Source organism: Neomonachus schauinslandi, chromosome 15 (assembly GCF_002201575.2).
Source record: "Neomonachus schauinslandi chromosome 15, ASM220157v2, whole genome shotgun sequence".
NCBI classification, from domain to species: domain Eukaryota; kingdom Metazoa; phylum Chordata; class Mammalia; order Carnivora; family Phocidae; genus Neomonachus; species Neomonachus schauinslandi.
This window is the reverse complement of record NC_058417.1, coordinates 39,232,768-39,254,187: the sequence shown is the minus strand read 5'-3', so window position 1 is coordinate 39,254,187 and position 21,420 is coordinate 39,232,768. Positions and strand designations below refer to the sequence as shown.

Sequence of the window (21,420 nt, the reverse complement as noted above, 5' to 3'; positions counted from 1 at the left end):
TTGGAACTTCCAGCTTTCTTTCTTTCTTTCTTTTTTTTAAAGATTTTATTTATTTATTTGACAGAGAGAGACACAGCGAGAGAGGGAACACAAGCAGGGGGAGTGGGAGAGGGAGAAGCAGGCTTCCCGCGGAGCAGGGGAGCCCGATGCGGGGCTCGATCACAGGACCCTGGGATCATGACCTGAGCCAAAGCCAGACGCTCAATGACTGAGCCACCCAGGCGCCCCTAGCTTTCTTTCTTATAATAGGTTTTTCCATATGGTGGTAATCATATTTACATATGCACATAGTTGAGTAACCTATTTTTTCACTGTGTGATGTAAATATTTTCAATCCCAATAAACATATAAGATTGTCTTGTGACCATTATTTTAGTGGCTGCATAAAATACCATAAGGTAGGGACGCCTGGGTGGCTCAGTCAGTTAAGCATCTGCGTTGGCTCAGGTCCTGCACTGGGCTCCTTGCTCAGCAGGGAGCCTGCTTCTCCCTCTGCCTGCCGCTCCCCCTGCTTGTGCTCTCTCTCTCTCTCTGACAAATAAATAAATAAAATCCTTTAAAAATTTTTTAAAAATAAAAATAAATAAATAAAATACCATAAGGTACATTGGTCTGTTATTGGACATTTGGGGTATAAAAATAATTATTCACACACATTTAAAAAGCAAAACAGAGAACTCCACCTCCAGAAAATGAAATAGATGTATATTTCCTCATTCCTCTTCCTAAGTTTGGCTAAAAACCTGAGAAATTACATAAAAAACAAATATCAACAGACTCTGAAAGGTTGAAGAAGCCAAACCAACTAGAATCACATCCAAGGAACAGCATGGTAGTGAGTTCCCTAGGTTTTCTTTTGGCCTCATATATCCTGTGTTGGGAGCTGGAGAAACCAACAACCCATAAACACCAGCAGGTGCAGACAGAAAAAAAAAATCTCCAAGAAGAGGGCGCCTGGGTGGCTCAGTCGTTAAGCGTCTGCCTTCGGCTCAGGTCATGATCCCAGGGTTCTGGGATCAAGTCCCACATCGGGCTCCCTGCTCAGCGGGAAGCCTGCTTCTCCCTCTCCCACTCCCCCTGCTTGTGTTCCTGCTCTCGCTATGTCTCTCTCTGTCAAATAAATTTTAAAAATAAAAATAAATAAATAAATAAATCTCCAAGAAGAGGATAGTCAAAGGATATGAAGGGAGGTAAGGTTTCTGTATTCACCTGCAGTGATGTCAACACCAATAGAGCATGATAAGATAGATAGATAGATAGATAGATAGATAGATAAATAGATAAAATGTAATACCTTAAGCAACTACTTAAAAAACTATGCAAAGAAAGACACTTAAAACACTATAGATAAATCAAAGTGGAATTCTAAATATATATTCAAGGAATCCACTGGAAGGCAGGAAAATAGGACAGAGAGATGAAAAAACAGAAGGAATAAACAGAAAACAAAAAATAAAACATAGACTTAAGCCCTACCATATCAATAATTATAGCAAATGGAAACAGTCTATATACACTAATTAAAGGAGAGAGATGGCAGAGTGGATAAAAAGAGCATGATTATATGCTCTCAACAAGAAGCTCAGTTCAAATACAATGATATAGAGAGGCTGAAAGTAAAGTATTGAAAAAAAAATACACACTTGTTCATAGCAGCTTTATTTGTAATAGCCAAAAACTGGAAACAACCAAAATGTTCTCAAGATTCAAGGCCATTATGCTGAGTGAAAAAAGGCAATCTTGAAGGGTCATATATTATATGATTGTGCTTATATGACATTCTTGAAATGACAAGATTACAGAGATAGGGAACAAATCAGGCATAGCATAAAGATCTTTGTGGTGATTGAATAGTTGCATATCTTGAGTACTGTGGTGGTTACATGAATCTACATATGTGAAAGAAATATACACATCCCGGGCGCCTGGGTGGCTCAGTTGGTTAAGCGACTGCTTTCGGCTCAGGTCATGATCCTGGAGTCCCGGGATCGAGTCCCACATCGGGCTCCCTGCTCGGCAGGGAGTCTGCCTCTCTCTCTGACCCTCCCCCCTCTCATGCTCTCTGTCTCTCATTCTCTCTCTCAAATAAATAAATAAAATCTTAAAAAAAAAATCAATCAATGTCAGGGCTATAGGTACATGATTTGAGAAGTGTAGGTTTTAATTAGAGTCCAGTAACTACCAGGAAGTCACGTGAGAATCAAACTGACCAGGGGAGGTAAGAAAGACAGATAGCTCTTAAGTATATTTGCCTCTTAAAAGAGAGTACTTATTAATGCCAAATGAATAAATCTTTAACAATAGAATGTCAAGTAGTAGTGAAAATGAAAGAATCTCACACCCATTAGGAGATGACTACTGTCAAAGAAACAGAAAACAACAAGTATTTGCAAGGGGGTGGAGAAATTGGACCCCTTGTGCGCTCTTGGAGGGAATGTAAAATAGGACAGCCACTAGGGAATACAGTTTGGCAATTCCTCAAAAAATTAAAAATGGAACTAACATATGATCGAGCAATTCCACTTCTGGAGCTGAAGAAGTGTTAAACAAAAAATGGATCCAAAATGGAGTCACCTGTGCTAAGTCTATGTCAGTAAACCAAGACTTAAAATCTAACCTAATTGGGTGCCTGGGTGGCTCAGCTGGTTAAGTGTCTGCCTTCAGCTCAGGTCATGATCCTGGAGTCCCGGGATCGAGTCCCGCATCGGGCTCCCTGCTCGGCAGGGAGCCTGCTTCTCCCTCTGACCCTCCGCCCTCTCATGTGCTCTCTCTCATTCTCTCTCTCTCAGATGAATAAATAAAATCTTAAAAAAAAAAAAAGTGGAAACACTGGGGCATCTGGTTGGCTCAGTCGGTTAAGTGTCTGCCTTCGGCTCAGGTCATGATCCTGGAGTCCCGGGATCGAGTCCCGCATCAGGCTCCCTGCTCAGCGGGGGGGTCTGCTTCTCCCTCTGACCCTCCCCCCTCTCATGTGCTCTCTCTCATTCTCTCTCTCTCAAATAAATTAAAAAATCTTAAAAAAAAAAAAAAGAAATATACACATCCCGTGTGTGTGTGTGTGTGTGTGTGTGTGTATTATATACACATTGTATCCATGTCAACTTCCTGACTTTCAATTGAACTATATTGGATCAAGGAAGATAAAACCACAGGAGAAAGCTAGGACACATGGGATCTCTCTGCACTATCTTTGCAACTTCCTGTGGACCTATAATTTTACATATTATATATATATATATACACATATATATTACATTATATATGGAACTATAATTTTCAAAATGCAAGTGTTCTTTTTAAAAACATATAGTGGAAAACTGGAGGGAAGTTCTCCTCTTCACTTTTCTATTTTATGAACACTCAGAAATAAAGCATATAATAATCATTAGTCCAGGGTAGGCTTAAAGAAAAGTCAAGTTGCAGACCTAAAATTTTAGAAGTGTTTATTAATTTATGTTAGAAGTGTTAATTAATTAATAAAGTGTTAATCACTTTCTTGATTTTAACAATAAAAAGTAGTGAAAATGCTCAAACTAAAATATTTTCCAGATGAGTAAACCCAATAAATATTTGTCAAACCCCATTATTCTTCTGGCTAATGAAATTGGGAAGAAATCTAATACTGTACTGTCATAAAATCATAAATCTCAGCCACCCGGAGGTTTCCACCATATCAATCCCTGTCTGCATCCGCCTATTCTCGGCATTTCCCATGGTTTCTTTTCTGCCTTGGTCAAAACTGTGGGGGAAAAAACCCAAATAAATAAACAAACAAATATATAAGATATATTTATTATATATATTTGTATATAAATATATCTTAGTTATTATAAATATAAAATATATTTATTTGATAGTTTATATGAATATATAAATAGCATTATTTATTTAATAGTTTCTTCAACATCTGTAATAATTTCCTATGAGCTATATCCAATTTCCTCTCAGAAAAATACACAACTACCTTCCATGATCTACAACATTTTTGCATGGATTCATTCATCTATTTGTATTTTCTGAGTTAAAAATATTTTCAGTCTGGCTTAATGCAAAATCAAAGCGGAACTGAAGTAGGAAAATATCTTTAAGATAGAATGGCCGCCTTGGGAGCTTTCATGTTACTTGAAGCCTTTCACAGTTGCTTTTACAGTTTTGCATATTATTGCACTAAACATTATGTTAAAGACATAGGTTAATTCTAAGGGCGCCTGGGAGGCTCAGTTGTTAAGTGTCTGCCTTCGGCTCAGGTCATGATCCGGGGGTCCTGGGATGGAGCCCCACATCAGGCTCCCTGCTCAGCAGGAAGCCTCCTTCTCCCTCTCGCATTCCCCCTGCTTGTGTTCCCTCTCTCGCTGTCTCTCTCTCTCTCTCTCTGTCAAATAAATAAATAAAATCTTAAAAAAAAAAAAAAGACATAGGTTAATTCTAGATCTGACCTCTTCTTGGGTTGGCCACCCTGTTCCAAATGGTGCTAGGATGGGAGGCCTCAAGCTTTTTTTTTTTTACCATATCACACATGGACTGGCCAAATGTTCTTTCCTTTCTACCTTCCAACAATGATAAAAACTTCTAAAGTCCTAGCAGCATTAAATATATGTCTACTTTGGAGTAGAGTAATAGATTTATATTTGCATGGCAATAAATATGTTTTTAAATTCGGTTATTGGAAAAGTATAAACCAAAATTATCACTGTTACAAATCTGGATCATTATGTACTCTATAGTTAACCAAACAACCCACAACAAATTAATTGCTGCTGATGATGATAAATATTCACAAATGACTGAATTATACACAAAGAGCAAAAATTTCCATCACTGAAAACTCTGACATCCCAAAACAGTACTGAGAAGCCTTCCTCCAAATTGTAGGAATTCCATCCTTTTCCACGTGAACATATGCAGTAGGCATTCCCCTGGGTTGTCAAACACTGAAATGTCCATGTTACTTTTGGATGAAACAATAAGACTTTCCTCGGTAAAATCTAGTAGAGTCTTAATTTTTAGTTAAGAATATAATATCTTCGTAGCTTTAATAATGCACTAAACAAGATACCAGTAATTTTAGCACTTAGTGTTGCATGAAAATTATAATCTAAAATATAATGCATCACTCATCTATAAGAACCAGCAAAAAGCCTTGCATTCTAGGTTCTATGTATAGCCCACCCCATAAAACAATGGCCTCAAAATTTGCCTGCTTTACATGCAAGAAGCATTCATGACTCAAGGACTCAGGCTCCTCATAGTGTATATTTGGTATTTACAACTCATGGATTCCTTGCTGGCCCTACAGAGGTGATATTTCCTCTATCTCAGCTACTGATCTCAGGCTGGACCTAAAGCCCATCCTTCCTCTCTCCTGCACAGCCTCTTTCCCAGAAGGCTCCAGCCAGGACAACGCTGTAAAAAGGGAACTCCTTTCTATCACTCTCAGACTTGCTCTTCCAGCATCTGGAACATACTGCCTCCCCAGCCCCTGGGGCAGGGAAAGAGACTGCCCAAGGGTCTTGAGCTAGAGATTAAAGGCCTGGTTACTCCTAACTGCAAGGGGACAAGAAAGACTCATCTTCCATGTGCCCCAAAGGAGAGAACCAAATATGGGTGAGTGCTGAATTCTCTCCCAGAGCAGCGTTGAAACACCTAGATGAAGAAAGGGGGAGGAACCCTCAACAATTAACATGCTCTGGAGCAACAAAGCAAAGAGAGCTTAAAGAATGGCAAGGGATCCAGTTTGGCTAGAGTGTATGCGGTGGGTACAGGAGTCAAGGGATATGAGGTAGAGTCAGCTGGGTCAAGACTGTGGAGTGTCTTAATTGCCAGGCAATCAAGAATTTGCACCTTGCTTTGTAGGAAGCATTTCTGCACTGGAAAATGGTGCTATGTTAAGGCAGATAAAGAAGCTCTTCAAGATAGACTATATCGTAGAATGTTTACAGGTTAGCCAGATTGCCAAAAGTTAACAAATGAGCTGGTGGTAGCAAATGAAAATGACAGACACCCAACGCTGTCTCAAAAAAAAAAAAAAATGGTAATGAAAGAAGGAAGAAGGGGTCCCTGGGTGGCTCAGTTGGTTAAGCATCTGCCTTAAGCTCAGGTCATGATCCCAGGGTGCTGGGATGGAGCCCCGCATCGGGCTCCTTGCTCAGCGGGAAGCCTGCTTCTCCCTCTCCCTCTGCTCCTGCTTGTGTTCCCTCTCTCGCTGTGTCTCTCTGTCAAATAAATAAATAAATGAAATCTTAAAAAAAAGGAAGGAAGGAAGAAGCTGCCTTCATGGCTGAAGTGCTATACAGTTATCAGTAAGACATATTTTCGGATCAGTAACAAACACGCTTACAGGGAAAGGAAAATTGATCAGGCAGTACAGAAGATGTGCAAGATGCAAGAAAGGAGGAGTATAACTGATGAAATGTGATACTGAAGGAATCAAAGAGGAATCAGTTCCAGAGCACAAATAAAGCAGTCCGCCATGGAAGGAAGGAAAAACTCTGCCTGAGACACACAAGAGAAGAAAAGTGATAAGATGGAGAAAAGGGTACAAAAACAAAAATACAAAATAATTATCAAACTCTCTTTCTGAGTCTGAAAGTGATACATCCAAGTTGTGGAATGTGTACAAAAACATAAAGAAGAAAACAACATTCATCAATAGTTACAAAATTCAAAGAAGTCCACTCTTAACATTTAGATATCTTTCCTTCCGATCCATTTTATATGTTTTTAAAATTATTACTATTTCAAATGCTGTTATTTTTAGAGTCAAATTTATCCATTTTTTTGTGGTTTCTTGATTTTGAGTCATCGTTATAAAGGCCTTCCACACTCTTATTTTATAAAAGAATTCTCTTATATTTTCTCTTAGCACATCTATGACTTCCATTTTTCACAAGAGAATCTATGATCCATTCGTAATTCAGGTATATGAATAAAGTAGTGAGCATTACTAGAGCGACTCAACTGTATCAAATCTTAAATTTCTATGTTAACCATACTTTATTGGGATTTAATTTTCATATAATAAAATGCATCAATGGAAAGTATGCAGTTCCATGAAATTTGAAAACATACACTGTCATGTAATCGTCCAGATCAAGATATAGACTACCATATACCAAGATGTAAAATATCAGCCTTGAGAGTTTCTTCATGCCCCTTCCCAGTCAGCTCACCTCCATCACAAGTAGACAATCACTATTCTGATATATAATGCTGTAGAGGAGTTTTGCCTGTTTTTGAAGTTAATATAAATATAATCGTACTGTTTGTACCCTTTTGTGCCTTACTTCCTCAGGCTGACATAATGTTTTTGAAGTTCTTCCATGTCACTGTAAATACCAATAGTTCATTCTGTTTTGTTATTGAGTACCAATCTATTCTATGAACATACCAGTTTGTTGATCCATTGTCCTGCCTGTGAGCAGTTGGGTTGTTTCCAGTTTGGATGCTATTAAGAATAAAAATGCTACAAGCATTTTTATACAAGTCTTTGTGTGTGTGGGGGGGGGGTGTATATATATATATATACACTCAATTCTCTTGGGCACAAAACTAGTCGTGAAACTGCTGGGTCAAAGGGAAGGTCCTTTATAAAATAGTGAATCTTTTCACCCAGGAAGTGGCTTGCCCTTTCGCTTTCTTCGTGGTATATTTTAACCAATAAAAGATTTTAACTATGATGAAGTCTAATCCATTGTTTTATGTTTAGTGTTCTCCGTGTGCTAGAAGTCTTTGCTCAGCACAAGTTTATGAAGATATTCTTCCACGTTGCCTTCTAAAAACTCCGTACATATAACCTTCACATTTAAGTGTTTAATCCATCTTGAATTAATTTTTATATATAGTGTGAGGTAGAGCTCAAGATATAGTAATTTCTTTTATACGACTGTCTAACTGATTGGCAACATTTATTGAAAACGCTATCCTTTTCTCATTGACTTACTTTGGAAACTTTGTCAAAAGTCAACTGACCACATGTACGTGAGTCTGTTTCTAGAACCCATATTCTTTTTCACCGATCTATTTGTCAACCCTAATGCCAATATCACTCTTACTATTGTGGCAGTTTAGTAACTTGTTTGAATTTGTACTTTTATAAAAGTATAAAAGTAACTTGTATGAGTTTTATACACCAGCAAAAAATGAAAGGCTGTATACATTTGTTATCAAACTGCGCTTTTTTTTCAATCTGACAGGTAGAAAGATAAAATATCTCAGTGTAGTTTAAATTTACATTCCCTTTTTTATGAGTGACACAGCATTTTTTCTAAGGCACTTTTTAAATTGAGTGCCTTTTGTATTTTCTTCCTGGTAAATTATCTACGGTGTTATTGCAAATATGCTTTCCCAGTTTGTCATCTGTCTTCTGATTTTATTTTTTTTATTTTTATTTTTTAAAGATTTTATTTATTTATTTGACAGAGAAAGACACAGCGAGAGAGGGAACACAAGCAGGGGGAGTGGGAGAGGGAGAAGCAGGCTTCCCGCAGAGCAGGGAGCCCAATGCGGGGCTCGATCCCGGGACTCCAGGATCATGACCTGAGCCGAAGGCAGTCGCTTAACCAACTGAGCCACCCAGGCGTCCTGTCTTCTGATTTTAGAGGATGTGTTTTTTACCAATGTACAAGTTATTCTATGTAGTCAAGTTTATAAGTTTTTATGGTTTCTTTACTTTGGTCATTATTAGAAAGGCCTTCTGACTTCAAATTTATAAAAGAACTCTCATATTAGTACAGTTATGACTTCATTTTTTCACATTTGAATCTTTGATTAATTTGTAATGTGTCAGGCGCCTGGGTGGCTCAGTCAGTTAAGTATCTGCCTTCAGCTCAGGTCATGATCTCAGGGTCCTGGGATCGAGTCCTGCATCAGGGTCCCTGCTCAATGGGGAGTCTGCTTCTCCCTCAGCTCCTCCCCCTGCTCCTGCTCTCTCTCTCAAATAAATAAAATCTCTAAAAAAATTTGTAATTTGTCTTTCTATAAGGCATGAGGTATGATTCCAACATTTCCTGCCCCACCTTTGACCTCAAGTGATACAGAATTGTCCCCAAAATACATATGATAGTCTATCTTTTCCCCCACTGATTTTATTTTATTTTATTTTATTTAAGATTTTATTTATTTATTTGACAGAGAGAGACACAGCGAGAGATGGAACAAAGCGGGGGCAGTGGGAGAGGGAGAAGCAGGCTTCCCGCCGAGCAGGGAGCCCGATGCGGGGCTCGATCCCAGGACCCTGGGACCATGACCTGAGCCGAAGGCAGACGCTTAACGACTGAGCCGCCCAGGCGCCCCTCCCCCACTGATTTTAAATGTCACATTTATCATATACTAAATCCCAATCTGTAAGGAGGTCTATTTTATTTTTTTTAATTTTTTACAAGATTTTTATTTATATATTTGTCAGAGAGAGAGCACAAGCAGGGGGAGTGGCAGGCAGAGGGAGAAGCAGACTCCCCTCTGAGCAAGGAGCCCCATGCGGGACTCAATCCCAGGACTCCAGGATCATAAGCCAAGCCAAAGGCAGATGTTTAACTAACTGAGCCACCCAGGCATCCAAAAGAGGTCTATTTTAGACTCCTTATTCTGTTCTATCCATTTGTCTGGTTATTCAGGCATGAATCCTATACTATTTTAATTATTGAGGCTTTAAAATAGGAAGGACTAATCTCTTGGTGACTTTTCTTTTTTAGAATTTTCCTGGCTATTCAAATTTGATTCATTTTTTCTCATAAAACTTCAGAATTATCTTGTCTGGTTGAAAAAAAATCACATTTTGGGAGGATCTCAATAATTTATTGGAATCCAAGTTAAATTAATGTAGAATCAATGACATTTTTATAGTGATGAATACAGTATTTCAGTCCAAGAACATGATATATCTTTCCATTTATTCTAGCTTCCTGTTCTTCAGTGCATTTTAATATTTTGTACATGTAGTTTACCTTTCCAACTGAATTTATTCCTGTGTATTTTATATTTGTTGGTGCTCTTGTTAATTACTGTGTTTTTTCCTTACGTTATGTGATATGCAGGATAATGGGCCCCCAAAGATGTTCATGTCCTTATCCTACAACCTTTGAATATGTTAGGCTACGTTACAAAGGGGAAGTAAGGCCGATAATCAGCTGACCTTAAAATAAGAAGATTATCCTAGATGATATGCATGGGCCCAATATAATCACAAGGTCCTTAAGCATGGAAGACGGAAGCAGAAGAGTTAGTGTCAGAGTGATGCCATGTGAAAAAGATCTGCCACTGCTGGCTTGGAAGATGGAAGGGGCCACGGGCTGAGGAGCATGAGAAGCCTCTAGAAGCTGGAAAAGGCAAGGAAATTATTCTCTCCTAGAGCTTCCATAAAGGATCAGGAACAAATAACTTTCTTAAGAAAATGCTGAGAAAGTATTCCTGAGAAAAAAAAAACACATGCCTTTAAACAGATCATGTTTAAACAGCAAACATAAGCCAACACCATGACAAATTTTTTGCTAATGTAATTCCACAAGTGAACACTGAGCACTAAAAATGTCATAAAATGCAGGCTTTGGAAAACCAAAAGGTTTCCAAAGCCTCTTTTCCAAGAAATTTCTTGTTAGCAATCAAACCCTACCTGGCAAACTGAAACAGGAATCTAGTAATCACCTTTTAAAAGGGTCTTATTTAAAACTAACATTTTAACCTATACTCACAATGTCTGAACAATGAAAATGGGAAAATCAGTGGGGCAGAACAAAATAAAACACTGATTTCTAAGTTCTCCAATAATTATTAGGTATTAATAGTTTCCCTTTTCTAGAGAAGAAAGGAAAAGAAGGATGAACTCATTCCTGATCAAGCTTAATGCCAGGTGGAGAGGTCAACAAGGATTTAATGAACTTAATATACTCACACCTACTTAATAATGGATGCTGTTAGAACTGTGATGACAGTTCCTTTTGAAGACTTCATGTGAAGCTCTGGATCCAATGACAAGTGGTAGTTGTGATGGGTCATAACTTAGTAACAGCCTCAATGCACATTTTTATGAGACAAGTAACTCTTCTCAGGCGAGTAAAAAGCAGACTAATGAGATGTTCCTATGGGATTTGATATAAACATTAGAAAGGAAAACATTCTGCCATCTGTGACCCCACCTAGAGCAAAAGCTATATAAGCACTTCAGAGAGGAAATAGCCAAGAAGCTTGGAATTCAGACACAGTCGCGGCTGCTTGAGCTTTCGATCGGGACCACAGACTGAAATAAACCAAAACTGGGTACACACTATGGATACCAAGGACTGTACAACAACAACGATTTCTTGTTCAACGCCACACCAAGGCTGCTCTAGGATTACAGATTTTCGGACCATTTCTTCTAATGCCAGCTGCCAACATGGTGGTCTTGAAGCCAACAGCAGCCAACCAACTGGCCATGTTCTGAGGGCTGCCAGACCCACTCCTTGCTTTTACTTCACACCCATCTGCTTAATAAGCAACTTCAATACCTGTCCCCTTTTGGATGACTACAGCTGGTGCGGTGAAGGCATCAACAGTAACGAGAAAGAGACCATGCAAATCTTGAACAAGCGCCTTGCTAACTACCTGGAGAAGGTGCGGATCTTGGAACAAGAGAATGCTGCACTGGAGTGCAAAATCCAGGAAGAGTGTAACAAAGAGCTCTGTGTTGTATGTCCTGACTACGTGTCCTACTATGCTACCATTGAGGAGCTCCAGCAGAAGGTAAGATTCTTAGGAACGTGTATAATCAGGTCGTGTCATGACACTCTCCAACCAATAGCCATTTGCTAAACCTTAATATTTTTAGTTCATCTTATGCTGGAAAAACATATTTTGTAGAAAAAGAAAATCTCTTGAATGAAACTGTCATCTTGAGGCAATATTCAGAGTTTTATACTTACTCATCTTCCAGAGATATATTCTGCTGTGTCACAAGTGTGTCAACATGTGCCAAAATATGTCAACAGCCTATTGCTGCCATTTCTTTAACAAAAACAAGAACACGGGGATCTGAGAAAGAGCGTTTTGTTTTAATAAGTTCCTAAACAGTTTAGGAATTATTTTGTGTTTTATCCATTTTATTACCATCACCACTGTTTCTCCCTTTCATGCTCATTTCATCATCTCCAAAATATTTCAATGGTGTCTTCCAACACCGAGCCTAGCTCCTAATCAGAGCGATGTGCTGCTGCTACTGTACATGCTAGAGTTATTCCGTTTTATTTCTTCAACAAGTATTTACCAAACACCACCAGTAACACACCAGACATTACTCTAGGCTCTGGGAAAATATTAGTGAGCTAAGAAGTCCTTGTCCTCATGGCAGTTACATTCCAGAAGAGGCAAATCGAGAGCAGATTTTATATTTTAACAGTAAAACATATACAAGCGTTTTTATTGGAGTGGTTTTTGCTGATTTTTTAGGAAAATAACAAAAACTCGGACTTTCCAAAGCTTCCCAAGCTTCTTAAGTATAGCTATGAAAAGCCTAACTACCCCCCTCCCGCCCCCGTTAATTGCCATACACACAAGCCCTTGGTTTTTAAGAAGGAGATCCTGGTGTTTGTCTCATTTGTGTGTACAATTTCTTAATTCTAGATCTTGTGTACCAAGGCTGAGAATTCCAGACTGGTCTCACAAATTGACAACACCAAACTGGCTGCTGATGACTTGAGAGCCAAGTAAGCCCACCCAGCACTGTCATTCACGACAGAATTCACCCCACTTCTGACTCTACTCACTCCCAAGAAGATTATCCCCAAATCTGCTAAACCTCCTGATCCATACCATACCAGCACTAGCCCAGAAAAAAAACCTTCACATTCGATAAACGAAAAAGATTAATAACCACTCACATATGAACAGTACTTGCAGTTTCTAACATATGAACCCATCTGATTACCTGCACAGTAATTCAGGAAAATAGGGAGGGCTAATATATAGTTGCCTTGTTTAAGGCAAGAAAACTGTGGTTTGAGGGGGTTCAGTTACATCCAAAGACATATAACTAGGACAAGACGTAGCTAAAACGTGCATCCAAGTTTTCTAACTCCTAATCCGTTGCTCTTTCCACGTCTACTGCATTGCCTCTAGGGGCAGGGGAAGGAGGATAAATTCCCTTATCTCAAAGAACAGCAATATGGCCTCACGCTGGCAAACTGATTAAGGAATAATAATTACACGGTGATGCTTATCAAGTGGTCTCACCTCTAAAGAGAATAAAACCCACAACAGAAATATAATAAATGAGAGGCCCAAAGGAAAATGTGGAAGGGAGTTCTGCTTGGCTTGACTTACACCATCTGCATTTTAATGCCTCTCTTTCTATGTCTCATTTTTAAAGGTATGAAGCCGAGGTGTCCATACGCCAGCTGGTGGAGGCAGACGCCAAAGGCCTACAGCAGATCCTGAATGCGCTGACCCTGGCCAAGGCCGACCTGGAGGCACAAGTCAAGTCTCTGAAGGAGGAGCTCCTCTGCCTCAAAAACAACCATGAAGAGGTTAGAGAAAAACCAAGAGAGTCATTACAAGCTAAGCCTCTAAAAATTGCAGTGATTCCCTTGAGTTGAACTTGGCAAAAGTTGTCTCCAAAAAGTAGATGCTACTCTGCTTTTCAGCCCTAACAATTCTTACTACTACTACCGTTGGCTCCATGTGTTTCAAATCCATCGCCTATAACACAGTATCTGAGGCCTCCATTGCCCTCTCCAGCTTTTCCAGGAGAAGGAAACAACCTTTCTCCTGTCCTCACAGGTTTCACATCTTTTTGTAGGCATCCCTACACAGACTTCTGCCACTATTGCTGTAAGTCCGATTGACAAAAGCCCATATTGGGGTCATAGAGACTATGGTCTCTTATTATAAATTCTACCTCTCTGCTGCTTCACCATTACCCATCCCTAGAAATGATCTAAATTCCTTAAGACTCTGATCTTACTAATTAATTCCTTTTAATGTTCCACATATTTGAACACAGAGTCATATCTGAAATAGCCTGAGGTCATTTTATAGCATCTCAATAGCACCTATAAATCATCTATTCCTTTATTGTGAGCTACATTTCAGATACAATTAAGCTAAATTATTGCTGTTAGACAAACAAGAGCACAAGGGTGTCATCTGTTCACCAAGTGACTTCACATTCTTTTTCTTTCCATAGGAAATCAATTCCTTACAGAGCCAGCTTGGGGACAGACTCAACATTGAAGTGATCGCTGCCCCTTCTGTTGATCTAAACCGGGTTCTACAAGAAATGAGATGTCGGTATGAGTCCATCATGGAGACAAACCACAGAGAAGTGGAACAATGGTTCAACACACAGGTGGGGAGGGTAGAAAAGTCAAAACCAAAAAGTTGACATTGCATTTCCAGGTGCCTGTTAATCAACGTCACATTTTCCTTCATAATATTCATGATCTTTGTGTTTCAGATGGAGGGGCTGAACCAGCAGGTGGTGACCAGCTCTCAACAGCAGCAGTGCTGCCTGAAGGAGGTCACTGAACTGAAACGCACCGTGAATGCCCTGGAGATTGAACTTCAGGCCCAGCACCGAATGGTACCCAGCAAGCTGACCAAGCCTAACACAGCAGTGATGGCAATAGCCCCTGACACCTGCATGTTGCAATGTTTCCCAAATTGTGTCCTTCAGAAGTTCCTCTGTTTTCTAAAGGGTCTATAGCCAAAAAAAGGCTTGTGGTCAAATAAGCCTGGGAAAAGCTGGAGTAAACATAGGTTCAACAGGGTACCTTCCTGCAGGCCTTTAATAAGCTAATATGCACTATAGATCTCCAAGAAGGAGATATATGGTATTCAGCATTCCAAACTTATTTGACTCTGGACCCCTTTTTTAAAGAGCATCTCATGGCAATAATGATCCATGGAGTACACTTTGGGAAACACTAAGGGAGCATTTTATTACATGCAAAACATTTTTACAAACTATCAAATTTATAAAATAATTTTATAAAGAAGGTAGCATAATTAGTAATCCAATTTTTCAATTGAGGCTCAGGGAGCTGAAGTGATTTTCCCATGCCAAATCCCAGGTGAGTTCCATCTTGCCTATTTTATAGAGATGGAGACACTGAGATCTTGAGGCATTAAGTAACTTGTTAAAAGTCACAGAAGAAATGAGTCCGAGCCAGAATTCAGTTTCCAAAGCTGGAACCACTTCTGCCTCATTGTACTGCCTCTCTGAAGTAGGGAATTATTTAAATGCTCTGATGTGAAGGGTATTTGGAAGATCCTGCCCCAAAGCTGATTTTGTCACCAGCTAGTCACGTGACCATGGGCAACTCACCTAACCCCTTAACCTCAGTTTTCCCCTCTCTAAAAATTGGGAAAACCATGCAAATAATAGGTTATTCAAACCTAAAATTCCATTATCTGTAGACTTACAGAATGATGGAGCAGGAAAGAACTTTAATCATCAAAGTTTCAACTCTCGTGTTTTAGATATAAAGGAATGGACTCAGTGAAAGAATTGTTTATGGCTAAATGCTGCTAACTTCTTTTTTAAGGTATAAATATTCATAGAATGAGGTACCATGGTACCAGGTTCTTAAAGCCCAGGTGTAAAATAAGTTGGAATACTTTTTTGTCTCACAGGTAGGAGAGTGTGGTAGGATATTATCAGGTGATTAAGAAAGAAGTAAATACTTAAAGGGAGGCAAAAATAAGTAAAGAGGGTAAAGGGAAGCGAGCTTTAGCATAGTTGATAATTTTGGTTTTGGATTTATTTGGTTAGGAAGTAATAAGAGGGCTTCGAGATTCATTAGTACCTGTCACAAAGAAACCATTGTTTAAAATGATGCAGTTTACAAGTGACCTAGGCTCCAACGAGTCATCATTATAAACCCTACTTTCCTCCTCCATGGTAGAGAGATTCCCAGGGATGTATCCTGGCAGAGACAGAGGCCCGCTACACAGCCTTACTGGCCCAGATCCAGTGTCTGATTGATAACGTGGAGGTTCAGCTGGCAGAGATCCGGTGTGCCCTGGAAAGACAAAACCAAGAATACGAGATTCTGCTGGATGTCAAGTCTCGGCTGGAGTGTGAGATTGCCACATACCGCAGCCTTCTGGGGAGTTCAGATGTCAAGTAAGTAAAATAAAAAACAGCTTCTACTAGGAAATATGCTTGCATACATGTAATGCTGCCACTGGCAACAGGGGGCGTGTTCTTTGATCTTCTTGCCAGTGATGGAAACTTGTGGTAGGGAAAGCTGTGCTATTTGGAGACCTACAACTGTAACCTAGTCCAAATTTGAGGTCTTAGCTGAGTTGAGTCATTTTGAAGAGCCAGTGTGCCAGGTTAATTCCTTGTATGTTGAGTTTTTTAAAGTACAAGGGGGAAAATGGTTTTCCCAAATATTCAAATATTCCTGGTGACTTATAGATTTTCCCCCAGTGAGATGAACTTTCATGAGATTGAATAGGATGACCCTGTTCCCTTCGGAGGAACATTCTGCTCAGGCTGAAATGCCCATCCCCGTCCAGCCACGTGTCCTTGATGCCAACAACAGCATGTAGATATGTGTGTTTTAGCACCATTTTTAAAGTAGAAATTGTAATGCTTTTCAATGATAAGAAGCCAACCAACTCATAAGGAACTGACCCAGATAGAGCACAACTCTTTAGAGGAAGCAACTCAGTCCAAAGTAATGCCCAGATGCAGACTCAGTTACAATTGTTACGGAGACCTTCTTCCCCCAGATAGTCAGTGAACTCTGTTCACAGCATTCTTTTAACTGGCACATTTTAACTGCCACATTATACTAGCACGAGGTTAACCATAGCTAGTCCCTATGAGGAGCTACAATATACTAAAGTGCCTTGAATCATCAAAGAAAGATGATGCTTTCTATAAAGAGTTCTGTTAACTGCTTCCAACTCCAATTCTGTAAAGTTTCATTTAAATATTCCCAGAAGGCATTTTGAAGCTTCTGGATAAAGCACTGAGGACTCTTCCATAGATGGGGTCCAGGCCACCAGTAGTATTGTGACTCGCTGATCAGAAAAATATCTGATTAACTTATTTTCCTCAGATAATAAGCCCCTCAACTTGGCCCTTATCACTGTTGACCCTGTAAGTTTAGTTCCCATTATACCCAGTCTGCAGATGAAGAACTAAAGCTCAGGAGGGTTCATTGACTTATCTGAGGTCACCAGCTGGTAAATGACAGAGCTAGGCTGCACCTGGTCTTCAACTCCTGGCATGGTGTTCTTCCACAATGCAGTGGAAGCTTACATAATGGCAGCTTACATAATCTAACGCTTCTAAACCTAAGATGCTGCCTTCCCATGGATCTGTTCTCATTCTTTTTCTTTGACTAACGATAGAACAAAATGAATGAATAAGCATTTGGGAGTACTTGTTTTGAGTGACACATGTTGAAAAGTTACCCACCGCTATTGTTCTCCATCACCATCGTTACCTTCCCTCAATCACAGGTAAAATTCTGTTTTTTTCTAGGCTTCCCTGTAACCTGTGTGCCACCAAATGTGAGCCTTCCAGTAAGGCCTGTGCCATGGAATGCACAGCCCCAGTTCACAGTACATCATCAGCTTCCCGCGGGACACACGAGCCCTGCAGTGCCTACAGAGCCCTGCCCCGAATACTGGTTAAAATCTTCACCATCACTCAGGAGATTAAGGATGGCAAAATCATTTCTTCTCATGAGCATGTGCAGCCTTGCTTCATCATCAGAACTGTCAGAGTCTAACATCCCAAGGTGATGAAAATGACCCTCATTCATGAAAGAGAGGTCAATACTTGCTCCTACCAGAAAGGCTTAAAAAGTCCCCAGCCCCTTAAGGTACTTAGTTTTTTACTACCACAGTGGGTCTGCATTGCTAGATAGAATACCTTGTATTCCGATTCTTCCCTAAGTCACCGCTGTCAACATGATAATAAATGACATTTCTCTGGAAGGACATTACCCATTTCTCTGAGAGACAGGCACTGATTTGTAAGTTCCCAGAAAGGTGCCCTACATTACTTAACTCCACAGGTGATAGGCAGGTTTCTCTCCTGTTTACTCAGGTCTTGTTTACTTATATTCCTCACTAGAGCCAGTCAGACAAGTTCTAGGATTGTTTTTGGCCATGGTACATGAGGTGAGAAGCTGCGACCTTCCCTTCTAAAATCCTTCCTTGGCTATAGAAAGAAGCCTATACAGGAATAGAATGAATAGGGGAAAAGATCTTTAATGTTTCGTTTCCTTGAATAGTCATGAATCTGACTCCTGTTGAACTCTGCTGTTTGTTATCCATACTCACATACTTTACATTCCCCCAAGCTATTTTTGAAGATGTCGGTGTTCTCCAAAACTTTGTAACCACTGAGCTCTCCAAATATTTTCAACAAGAATCAGGAAGAGTTGGGGGAGTGAATCTAGAGCATTTTGAAGAAATAACATGGATCCTTTCATTAAATGTTTGCTATTTCTCTTTCCACTCTTTAGGGAATGGGAGTTGTTTCTGACTGTTTAACGAGGGACATGGAGCTGGAACTCTCACGCCATAACCCTGTTCCTCCATCTCCCTGGGACTGATGACCATGAAAACATAGCTTAGGTTCCTCCTTCAACCTATCCATCAGAGAGAAATGGACTTGATCCCACAAACTTTGCAGAAAAGTAATCATTGAGTAATTGCTGCTTGCAAACACAAGACAGTCTCAAGTGAGAAGATACCATGTATGTACTGGCCATTATCAGAGCTTCTCACAGGGTCACAGAGGGTTTCAGTCAATCCCTACAAAGTTATTTGACATTTCCAGAAGTCTTAGTAAATAATTACAAATCAAATACAGAATGTGGAGTCAAAAGACCTTAAGTCCTAAACTAGTCTCTTGGGACCCTGGGCAAAACATTTAGCTTTCATCTAATTTAATTTCCTTATTTGTTAAATGAGGACCATGGCTACTTGACAGGTTTGTTGTGCAGATCAAATGAAATTGTTAATGTCATGCTACTTGGTACACTGAAGAGCGTGATGCAAATGTTATTTTTACATAAGCTTTGCTTTTAACTACAGCCCTAGACTTAACTGTGTTATTATCTCCTGTCAAAATTCTTTCCCCATAAATGTAGTTATCCACTCATGATTTGGGGAGTTTTAATAGTGCTCGGCTTTGAGGGGTGAAAAAAGAACAGAACAAGATCTTCCTGTCATCAAGCCTACAATTCTATTCAGTAAAACGTTTCTGAAGTCTTAGGGTCTATATCAGATATCAGTTGATGGCTGGTGCCCACAGCAAGGACAAAAGCATCATTTAACTCACAGCTCAGCAGTCACTCCCTCCAGACAAGTAGCAACTTATACTGAGCAAATGGAATACAGAACTCCCAGAATGATCTCTTTCCTATCAATAACTTCCTTCCCATCTGAATACCCAGATTACCCCTGGTAGCACTTCACAGCATACCATCTCAGACTGAAGGATGGAAATGTGGGAAGAGCAGGGGGCTTGCACTCAGAAGCCCTAGGAGAGAGTCTCATCCCAGTCTATGTGTATGACCTTGAGTAAAAGGGACATAACAATGTAGGTCCTGACGCACTGGAGGGATTAAATGGAATAATAATAGTAAAAGGCTGTATAAGGCCAGGCAGAAGAGAGGTTTTGTCCCCTAATTGGAAACCAGGCATTTGCCATTTCACAAACTTCTTCCTTTGTGTCTGGTTCAGTGATAGTCCCCAGTGGACCCGATATGTACTATCAACACTACCTGGGAAACCAACTGGTGAGAGGCCAGAGTAGCACAGTCTGCTCTGAGTTTTTATTCCAACAGGATTCAGGGTTTAGGAAACTTGCTGGACTCAGGCTAATCTTGGGCTGATATGGCAATGCCATTCCCAATTTCTCCCCAAAATAGGCTCTCTTCTTCCCACTCCAAGCAAAGTATTCCATGTGCCAAACTTACCCTCGTACATACTAGGCTGAATTATAGATATTTGAAACCAAAAAGACTATGAATCCCAGTCCTATAAGGCAGTTATAACAGCAGGTTCCTTTCTATGGAAATCTATAAAGTCCTAGTAAGACATTGACTCCAAGGAGCAAGATGGCCTTTTGTTTGTTAGAGCCTGTCTCAGAGAAGGAAAGAGTATCAAAACCCATTTGGTGGTCTGTAATTATATTTCTAAACAAGGGAGGTTTAGGGATATATTTTCTCTAGATTTCATCTTTTTTCAAGTTGACTCCCCCTTAATATGACAGCTGGTTTAAACACTTCCAAATGCAGGGGTAACCATGCTTCTCTCTTCCCCTTTGCCTCTCAACCATTAACTGTCCCCCAATCCCTATAAATGGCTCATAACCTCTCCATCCTCATTCTCTAGGATCAATTCCACCAATTTCTGCTTAGAAGGAGTGGCCTGAAAATTTTTCCTCAAGAGTTCAGTCGGTGGTAACCCTTACATTACTTGCCACCAGGATTTCTCTAGTTGACTCAGAAACCACTTATATCCAAATCCCCTGAGGAGCCTATAAAATTCAGATGCTTGGGCCGTACCCTAGACCTCCTGCATTAGCATCTCCAGGTGTGGGACCTGGGCATCCAAATTTAACAAAATTCTCACCTGAAGCATGTGTGCTGAATTATAAAAGCCACTGCTTGCTAAATGACAAATGCCTTTTGGTTTAAAGATCTGAATGACTTCCTGCCTTAGGGAATTATCTTTTAAGTTCTGACACTAGCTTGATAGATGACCACACTTGCAGACAATTCCTTCTCTACATATCTATCCACCTGTTTATGAGGTAGGGTTAAAAAAAAGCTAATAAGTAACTCATTTAATAACTAATTCATTTAATCCTTACTACCACGAAGGAGTTACCCTTAATAGTCCCACTTAATAGATAAAGGAACTAATGGATAGAGCAGTTCAATGACTATCACACAATATTGTGTGAATACTGAGTACTGTGTGACTATCGCCCAGTGTCACGCAATAATAAGATTGAATGTTAAGTACTTGATTTCCTTAAGTAGGTTAAAATAGCACCGGATACATTCTATAATCGATCTCCAAGAATGGAAACAATTCACAGTAGCAAGAGATTATTTTTTCAACTCTTCAAAGAACTATTCTCTAGCCTGCTTGTCACTGCTTCTAGTGAGAGACCATCTAAGGAGTCTACGATATCAGCATTGGTCATTCTTTTTGTCCATAAATTCAGAGACTAAGTGAGTTTTATTTTTTAACCTTATGTTATTGTGATAAGAATGCTTAACATGAGATCTACTCTTTGACAGATTTTTAAGTGAACAATACAGTATTGTTAGCTATAGAGCACAATGTTGTCCAGCAGATCTCTAGAACTTACTTTATACCCTTTGATTAGCAACTCTCCCTTTACCCTCCCCCCAAGCAACCTCCTTCCGTGGCAACCACCTTTCTATTCTTTGCTTCTATGAGTTT

The 21,420-nt window shown here is 39.7% G+C and overlaps 1 protein-coding gene across 1 annotated transcript; it reads left to right on the top strand.

Moving 5' to 3' along the window:
* Nucleotides 1-11,259: 11,259 nt before the first annotated feature.
* KRT39 (keratin 39) lies at nucleotides 11,260-17,717 on the top strand. Its single transcript, XM_021704292.1, has 7 exons — nucleotides 11,260-11,715; nucleotides 12,592-12,674; nucleotides 13,337-13,493; nucleotides 14,153-14,314; nucleotides 14,423-14,548; nucleotides 15,873-16,093; nucleotides 17,468-17,717. The coding sequence occupies exons 1-7, from the start codon at nucleotides 11,260-11,262 to the stop codon at nucleotides 17,715-17,717; spliced, it is 1,455 nt and encodes a 484-aa protein (XP_021559967.1).
* Nucleotides 17,718-21,420: the final 3,703 nt, after the last annotated feature.